This window comes from Gossypium hirsutum, chromosome A13 (genome assembly GCF_007990345.1).
Source record: "Gossypium hirsutum isolate 1008001.06 chromosome A13, Gossypium_hirsutum_v2.1, whole genome shotgun sequence".
NCBI classification, from domain to species: Eukaryota; Viridiplantae; Streptophyta; class Magnoliopsida; order Malvales; family Malvaceae; genus Gossypium; species Gossypium hirsutum.
This window is the reverse complement of record NC_053436.1, coordinates 71,605,675-71,615,002: the sequence shown is the minus strand read 5'-3', so window position 1 is coordinate 71,615,002 and position 9,328 is coordinate 71,605,675. Positions and strand designations below refer to the sequence as shown.

Genomic DNA, 9,328 nt, shown 5'->3' with positions numbered 1-9,328 from the left:
AAATACAAATTTTAAATATTTGTAAGCGAATAATATTAATTACTTGTAATATTTAATTTGAATATAAATCTATATGTTAAATGTTATTCGTTATAATTTTAATTATATAATGTTAGATATTTGAAATAAATTTCAATAGAAAAATAATTATAATATTACAGAAAATATTTAAGTTATAAATAAGGGTTAAAATTATCATTTTGGCTCAAAAAGTGTTTTTTCAATGCAAAAGTAATTTTACTATTAGATTCAAAAGTACTTTTCAAAAACACTTTTAACTTCAAAATTGTCTATTTAATATTGCTTATGAAAACACTTTTGGTTCTAAAAACAATTTTGAAAAGCAATAAGAAATAAAAGCCTTAGTTTGCTGTAAAACCTACAATTTTCTCTTTTATTGGAAAGAAAAACTAAAATGAATTCTAAAAATTAAAAAGATTAAACGGTTTTTCCATGTAAAAATCTAAGTTTTTGCATATAAAACCTAAGTAATTTCCTTTTACTAAAAAACTAAAATTAATTCTTTAAAAAATAAAAGAAAAGGAAAAGATAAAATGAATAATTGAAATGAACACTTACAAAAGTTGAGTGACTAAAATGAGTATATGATAATATTGAATTAATGGTGAGTGGCTTTTTCAATGTCCAAAATGAAAACTTATAAAAAAAATGGGGGGTTTTAGTGATGAATTTTTTCTTTTAGTTTCTTTTCCGCTATTTTGATTTACAGATAGTTGCCTGGCTCAAGTAATTGGAAAAAAGATTGTGCAATTGTGTCTTGGGTGGCTTTAGGTTCCGGAGTGGGATTTGGGCAAAAAGACCTTGTGGGTTTGATTATTTGGAAGCCTTTGGCATGCAGGCAAGAGCAAAAGTGTTGCCATGCCATGCCATGGACGACACTGCATCACTTTTCATTTGGTTTAGTGAGAAAAAAGCTAAACGGATATTAAGCTTAATACAAATCCTTTGTTACTAATGAATTCTCTACCATTGACCACCACATTTTGGAGCATAAGGATTTTTATTCAAGACGTACAAAAACAAACCATCTCTTTCCCTTTTTACTACAAATTTTCACATTAATTTTACCGTCCTTGGGGTTTAATAAAGATAAGAGAAAAGACAGTCTTTGAAATTGTACTCAAAACGACAGCACATTAGAGCTCCCTCTGGTTTTTCTTCTTTTCCTACGATCATCAGTAATAGTGGCAGCATAAAAGTCTTTGCCTTAACATTGCTCTCTTTATTATTTCATATCAAAACCATCTATAATTTTTGTCCCAAACGCAAGTATGGATGGTTTTAAAACCTTAAAAAGATCTATGCCACACATTTTCCCTTAAATGAAACAAACATGCCATAACCATTTCAATTGCCTTGTTCAATTGAAACCCCAACATCTTTTGCAGGTGTCTGCAAATTTCCATGAAGCTTTCTTCATGCTATCGTAGTTCCGATCGCCTGCGACCTCTTCAATCGGGACAGCATCTCTGATTTCTTTCAAGTCATCGGAAGTGAGTTTCACTCTCAACGAGTCAATATTCTGATCCAGGTTCTTAATCTTTGTTGTTCCTACGAAAATTGGAAGCAATATTCAATGCATATATGGATATGAGTATGAGAATATGATCTTCCGAATAATGGTATCATATCATATTCTAAGGGACCCTTGGTTACATCTTGTTTGGTTCCCTCATTTAACCATAAGATGATTGATAGCTAATGGAGACAATAAAAAGAAAGCCTCTCACCAGGAATCGGTACAACATCGTCCCCTTGCTGGAGAACCCATGCTAGTGCCAGTTGAGCCGGAGTGCATTGACGCTTCTTTGCCTGATCTTCGATTCGAATGTAAAAGTTCTTGTTCTTCTTCAAGTTGTCTCCTTGAAACCGGGGATGTGAAGCCTTATAATCAAAGAACAAAGTTGTCTGTCATTAGCAGAACAAGCAATCCTTAACTTGTTAAAGAAATGGAAATGAATCCAGTACCAAGAAAGTTCCTGCAGATAAACTGTCCACTACTGCTCTACCACCGAAGAATCCTCGACCAAGGGGCTATAAGGAACTATTCCAATACCAAGATCCCTGTTAGGTAAATCCATCATATACTGGAATATATACATATATATACACATCAGAATCTGGACTTTTATCTTCAAAACCTAACCTGCAAAGAGGAACAATCTCATCCTCAATATCACGAGTCCAGAGCGACCACTCCATTTGGACTGCTGTGATCGGATGAACAGCATGCGCTCTCCGTATTGTATCGGGACTGGATTCAGATAATCCGATGTATTTGATTTTTCCCTCTTCAACCAGTTTCTTAAGTTCACCCATCTGCATTTTTAACAACAATGTGGTTTTAATAAAATAAAGTAGATCAGTTCCTCAACCACATAGCATAAGGAAAGAAGAGATTTACTCACGGTTTCTTCTATAGGTACCGACGTGTCCACCCGATGCTGATAATAGAGATCGATGTAATCGACATCAAGACGCTTCAAGCTCGCCTCGCAGCACGCCCGGACATACTCGGGACTACCTTTCACAATCATACCAGTCGGTGCCATCCCTGCAATACCGAACTTGGTGGCTAGTTGAATTTTTTCTCTTGGTAATTGTTTCAAGGCCTGAAAGTGGTATAAACTTGTCTTTAGTTCGCATTTATGTAAACTACAGCTTCTTGATTATGTTATATTACATTTTATAAACAATCAGAAACAAAACTGACCTTGCCAACCAAAACTTCATTGGTATGCGCTCCATAAACATCAGCAGTGTCAAAGAAAGTGATTCCTTTAGCAAAGGCGTGATTAATGATTGATATGATTTCATCCTCAGAGAGAGGTGAGTTGTAGATTCCAGTTAAACCCATGCATCCAAAACCCAACTTGGAAACCTGTTTAAAGAAAACGAAAAAAAAAAAAAACATGTCCCAGTTCGTGTAACAACATACAGGTCTCAAAACATCTTGGTTGGACCCATGATCTGTGTCACTGTTAGTTATTAAGTTTGGGAAATTTGGTTCATTCAGTTATGGCATCCAACAGATCTAAATCGGAATACTAATATTTGCAACACCAACTACCACTTCCATCATATCATTAGAAAAAAACCTACTTTTGATTAAGCCAACGGCTTTCAAATAAAACCCATTCGATAAAAATCAGTAATTTCTCAAATCTGCATTACACGGTTTACTTATGAGTGCCAGAAAGTTGAAAACTTTGGACAAGCATTACAACATATATAAGATTGGGTTTTAATCCAACAAACTGAAATGAGAAAAATAAAAATAAAGAAAACCATACCTCAAGTCCTTGGGTGCCCAGTTTGACTGTGGGGATTTGTAACAAGCAACCTGGTTGCGCCATGTCTGAATAATCTCTGCTCCAACTTCTGTGTTCTGTTTTTGTTATTAAAAAGTGAAATTGGTTGGGAATGGAAGTAGTTGAGTTAAGAGGTAGCTGTGGGATGATTGAAACTGAAGAGAAAATGGCACTGTCTCTAACTGAACGTCAAAACGTTGTCCAATTGTAGCTTCCTACTTGGCAGTTACATTTTTTATTTTTCACTCGAAAGAAAGAAGAAAAGAAACGAAAAATCACCGTATCAGCCGAGAATCGAACCCGGGTCTGTACTATAGCAGGGACCTATTCTACCACTAGCCCACTGGTGCATCCTGTTTGCCAAGGGACTATAATCACTTTTAGATCTAGTTTCGTATTACATACTATATACTCAAATTTAGCCTTTATCATTTACATATTTTGTTCATTTGTTCATTATTATTTTTTAAAGTTAAATTTAGCCCTCAACCCTTTAATAGAGGAAAAATTAATCATTAACCTTTTAAAATGAGTCTAATTATTTTCTTTAATTAAAATACTAATTGAAAAGTTAAATTTTTAAATATGACAATTAACATGGCAATTCATATGTATTTTATGCTATTTTTTTAAATTTTTATAAACTTTATTTTTAATTTTTAAATATTTCTATAATTTTTAAATTATTTATTAATGTAATATATAAGACAAATAATATTATATCAATATGAAGTATTTGTAAATTGTTATACTAGTTATCACTCAACATCGTTAAGAAATTAATATTTTAATTTACATTTTTGTTAAAAAAGATAATTTAAATCTTTTTGTAGATAAAAATCAGATTAATAAAAATGATGTAACAGAATACTATTTACTCAGTGTACGCTCAAAGCAGTGGATATATAAGAAAATCTGAGAAAGGTAGCCGACATTGAGGTTTTATTTATATTTTGTTAAAGTGAACCCATTGTATTTGTGCTTTCAATTTAATATGATACATAATAACTTGGTTAATGTTTGGGAACTTATATTTTATTATATAGATTTAGGGTATGTTTGGTTGGCATGAATAACTAAACGGTTCCTGACTGATTCAGTGATAAGTAGGTATTCCTTAGTTTGGTTCACTGAATCCTTCATTCAACGAATTCCCATTCATCCCCCATTCCATCTTATCTCGTAAAAGCCATTCTCCACCAGAACCAAAGAATAGCAATGCAGAACCTCCACCAAATAAAATAAAAAAAGCATAACCTTCCATTCTTGTCCTTCACCACTCTCCCTCAGCAAACATTTCAAGCCACCACACCCCATCCCTATCTCCTCGTTCAAGGATGAGCTATTAATCTGTAATTTCACCAAGAAAAAGAAAATAGGGATAGGGGAGATGAGGAAATCGTTCAAGGATTCTCTCAAGGCTCTTGAAGCTAACAATCATTTCACCAATACCTTGTAATTTCTTCTTTCTTTTCCTTTCCCTATATTTCTTCTTCTTTTCCTCTTCCTTGATTTTTTGTAGATGAACATCATGATTTTTTTTTCTTTTTGTAGATAGCAAGGGATTTCAATTTCAGGTTGGGATTGTATCTATAAAGACTACAATATTTTTCTATTCGCTAATTGCTCTATCAATGCATCAGTGATTTCCCTTTGGATTTTTCTCTTGATTTGGGGTTTCTTTTGTTTTGGTAAGCTTAAATTTTCATTTTATCTTTTTTTTTGTTTGTTTTGTGTTTGTGCGTTCATGGCAATTTGTTAAAGCTTTGCTGCTAATTAACTTCCTTTTTCCTTGCAGGTGTTCTTATTTCAAAAGGTTGCAGTGTAATGTTGCTGGAAAGCCCGCAGTGGTCACTCGTGGATTGTACCCTGTTGAAACCAACTTTAATTATTGGTAAATCAAGTATGCATCTGCAATGTGTTTTTGACCTCTTGAATTTCTTGTTTAAGTAAGAGCAGCAATTAAGGTGAAGGCATAATGTGTAAATCGATTTTTTCTGCTCTAATGCATGTGGATATTCTAGACTTAGTTATAATGGTTCGGTGCTTTTAAGTTTTTTTTTTCTTCTTTTATGGAAAGAGTTAACTGGCTGTTCCATATATGAACTTGGTTCTAACCTTTTAGTCAATTGCAAAATATAAAATAAAAGGGCAGTTTGCTTGGTGATTTAGTTTCTACTGGTGTCTCTTTGATGCAAAACTGAGTCTAGTATGCTATAATTTGATCTCTCTTTGCAAGATGCAGATGCTCTACTTTATGATCAAGAGCATTTTTTTTCTCTTTGAATGTTGAAATTGATTTACTTAGATCTATAGTTTATTTCCTGGTCAAAGTTCTCTAGTTCATACAATCAGAGATTCTGTGTTTCAATGAATTTTTATGAACTGTTGACATAGCAGTAAAAGATTTCAATCCTTAAATTTAACTCTTTAAAAGATTCTTATTGAAAAATATATAAAACCTTTTAAAGACTGAGTTTTTCAGCATCTCTAATCATTAAAACAAAGAATAAGACAAAAAATAACTTTTTAAAAGAATTCTTACATTTAGAAGTGAAAGCACAGGGGCTTGTTTATATATGAAGTTCTATGTTGTTTCTGTACCATGGTCCAATGGTAATATTCAAAAGATTGAACTATCACATCTTATCTTATAAGATCTAGTGCATAGTTGATGCATATTATTATACAATCAAGCATATTATTTTGCCCTTTTAGGTGATTTGTTGTTTATGATTGATTTCATAGCTATATAATTGTTGTTCAAAAGATCTTATCAATTATTAGTTCTTTGCTTCCAAATCTGGCCTCTAGTTTTTTGTTATCTAATGACACTTATATCTGTTAACTTTTAAAGTTTATACAAAAATGATGTGAAGTTTTACTGGTTAAGGGCAAGGACTAAACATAGGATTAGGAATCTTAGGTGAGCTATTAAGCTGTCACGGTCGTTGGGTGAGTTGTGTTTTTATTTCCAATCGATTATTTGGATATTTCACATGAATGATCTGGCATTTATCATATGTCCTTGTTTTAAGCTTCTAAAATCTAAGCAGTAGAAGGAGCTTAAGTGGGATTTCAGGTGCGAGGCAAGGTGTTAGCAAGATGGAGAGATCAAGGTATTGTTCTTGAACATGATACAAGGTTGGTGCTTCTTAGGTGATAACTTCGAGTACCAGACAAGAAACTTAATTCCTAGTGCTTTCCACTGTTGAAATGGTTATATAGAGTGACACTCGTAGGAAGGTTGGAAAATGGCTTTTGTTTCAGAGGAAGAAAAAACTGACGATTACCTTTTCAAGATTGTACTAGTTAGTGATTCAGCTGTTGGGATATCGAATTTACTTGCAAGATTTGATAGGAATGAATTCTACCCAAATTCAAAGTCAACCATAGGAGTAGAGTTTCAAACTCAGAAGTTAGATATAAATGGGAACGAAGTTAAGGCACAGATGTGGATAATGCTTACAAGAACCGAATGGATATACCTTAACATATGTTCGTATCTGAATTAGGTTCATCAAGCAGGATTGAGAGGTGATAAGATCGATGTTGTTGTTAAGGTAAGTCCCTTGAAAATAATTTTAAAACTTCATATGTCTATGTGATTTTGACCATTCACGTTTATGGCAGGTGCAAGATTCGAGAATCCGGGATCTTATGATGACCGACATCCGTAACTTGCAAGCATTTGCACTATACATTCAGAAGAATGATGTCAAATTTTATCTGTTTCCTATTACCAAGGAAATAGAAAAGAAGGTATCTGTATTCACACTGATGTTCCTTGCTAAACACATCTATTCTTCTTTTATGTACTTTTCAGATTTATGTAAATTGAGAGTCGTTTCACTTGGATTTGGATTTCTTTTTTCTTCTGCATGTCGTTAATTATTTATCCTTTGTGTTGTCAAGATCGGATATGAGTTTGACTTTCTAAGAGAAGCCAATGCTATGGAGAGAATTTGCTATTTCTTATACGAGAATAACATAAAGAACTATAGTTTTTGATTAACATAAAATGAGGAATGGCTTTTGAGACATAGGGATTGCGGATCTCAGCTCCTTTTGTATTTATATCGAGAATAACATAAAGAACTATGAGTTTTTGAAAAACATAAAATTAAGGACTATGGTTTTTGAATAACAAATGACTATGAGTTTTGATTTTTTATTTCACATATGAAAAGAACTAATGTTATTAAAATTTAGTAATTTTTATGTAAAATTTGAAGATTTTTATTTCACCAAAAGATTGCTATAAATAATTAATTTATTAAAGAGTATACCTTATAATTAAATGTTGTTATCATGTTATTATAAAGGATAAAATAAAAAGTAAAAAGTATGTTTTCTATTAAAATTGACTATTAAAATAAAATGTCATTAGAGGATTATCATATCATATGTTAAACTCATTTTTATATTGGCGATTGTGACCTAAGAGAACAGGTGAGAGGCTAGATTAAAGCAAATATATTAGGCATTGAAATATTTTTAATAATAATTTTATATTAAAATTATTATTAAATATTATTAATAATTATATTAAGAATGATATTAAATTATATATTATTTTATTAAATTGTATTTAATAATAATTATGCTAAACTATGATTAAATTATTTATTTTTATTTTTATTAAAATATATTGAATAGTAATCTTATTAAAATTTAATAACAATAATCATCTATCTATAAAAATTCTGCTAAGGGTACTTTGGTCGTTTAAGTCTTTTTCCTTATACTATTACAACATTTATTCCATTCAACCAAACACATGAATTCTATTACAACTCTATTCAATTCCATTCAATCAAACAATTGAATTACTGATTATAGCTCTATTTCATTACAATTCTATTCAATTGCAGCCCTATTCCATTTAATGAACCAAACGTACCGTTAGATTTCAAAGGTGTAGATTGAATAGTAAATTTTTAAAATATAATAAATTTTTAGATAATTATTAGTAATAAATTTTGTATTTTTAAAATAATTTTAGATTTAATAAATTTATGTTTTTATACCTTTCAAATATATATTATACTAATTTGTACATTTGCACAATGTATGGTTATTTTTATATGTTAAGTTTATATTTTTTTTTGATATTATATATTTTTTTACATTCATTAATGTTTTGAAATTTTAATTTAATTGAAAAATAATACTAAAAATATTTAATTAATTTAGAATCAGAATATTTAACATTAAAACAATATAACAATTCATTAATTTATTATATTTTAAATATTATTTTGATAGGTTATTTATTATATATATCTATATTAATTTAGTTTATTGTTAATTTGTTTTAAGAATGATTATTTACATTAAACATCAATTTATAGAAGTAATTACCTTAAATAAAGAGATAAGTAAGTGATAAGTAACTACTTATCTATTCATTTTATTCAATATTTTTTTTTTGTTTGAAAATTTTGTATTAATTAATTTTTTATAAGGTTAAAAAAGCCCAATAAAAAAATCTCTTGAAAAATTTTCAATTTAATTTCTTTATTTTAATCTATTTAAAAAAATTTATACTACACATAGGGTAAATTACACTTGCAGTCACCCACCTATTGAAATTTTCTTTTTTGGTCATTAATCGTTAAATGGCTAATGGAAAGATGACGTAGAAGCTTCTAAAATTGACATAATAACAACTTTAACCCTTAAAATTTATACATTGTGTCAAATTAATCTTGATTCTAAAAAATTTAACCTTCAACCTTGATTCTTTCATCTGGTTTTAGAAGAGATCGTAATCAAGGGCGAGAAGACTAATCTTAGACTCATTGACTCTACTAGTACCTTGATGAGTAACTTCAAGTTTATCCCATATCTCATTAACATTATCGCGTAAGGAGACTATTGTATTTATTGGGACCAAGGGCACAAAATAAAGTTTGCATAGCTTTAGCATTTAGTTACACCATCTTGATACCAACTTCATCTCATTCATCTTCCTCCTTGGTGACAATTACACC

The 9,328-nt window shown here is 30.5% G+C and overlaps 1 protein-coding gene and 1 long non-coding RNA gene across 4 annotated transcripts; one reads left to right on the top strand and one right to left on the bottom strand.

The window, feature by feature from the left end:
* Window positions 1-1,222: 1,222 nt before the first annotated feature.
* On the bottom strand, window positions 1,223-3,561 carry LOC107943991 (probable aldo-keto reductase 1). The gene is given in 8 exon segments (XM_016877805.2): window positions 1,223-1,572; window positions 1,752-1,905; window positions 1,990-2,051; window positions 2,054-2,085; window positions 2,168-2,340; window positions 2,430-2,633; window positions 2,735-2,902; window positions 3,315-3,561. Coding segments are annotated over 8 exon segments (1,047 nt in total). The 5' UTR covers window positions 3,378-3,561; the 3' UTR covers window positions 1,223-1,381.
* Window positions 3,562-4,265: 704 nt separating this feature from the next.
* Window positions 4,266-7,188, top strand: LOC107943990 (uncharacterized). Of its 3 annotated transcripts, none has more exons than XR_001696117.2 (5): window positions 4,266-4,787; window positions 4,887-5,023; window positions 5,131-5,235; window positions 6,371-6,895; window positions 6,966-7,188. It is a non-coding gene; the product is annotated as an uncharacterized lncRNA (long non-coding RNA). The 3 variants fall into 3 exon arrangements; XR_001696118.2 differs by having other exon boundaries at window positions 4,360-4,787; window positions 5,131-5,226; XR_001696116.2 differs by having other exon boundaries at window positions 4,360-4,787; window positions 5,131-6,895.
* Window positions 7,189-9,328: the final 2,140 nt, after the last annotated feature.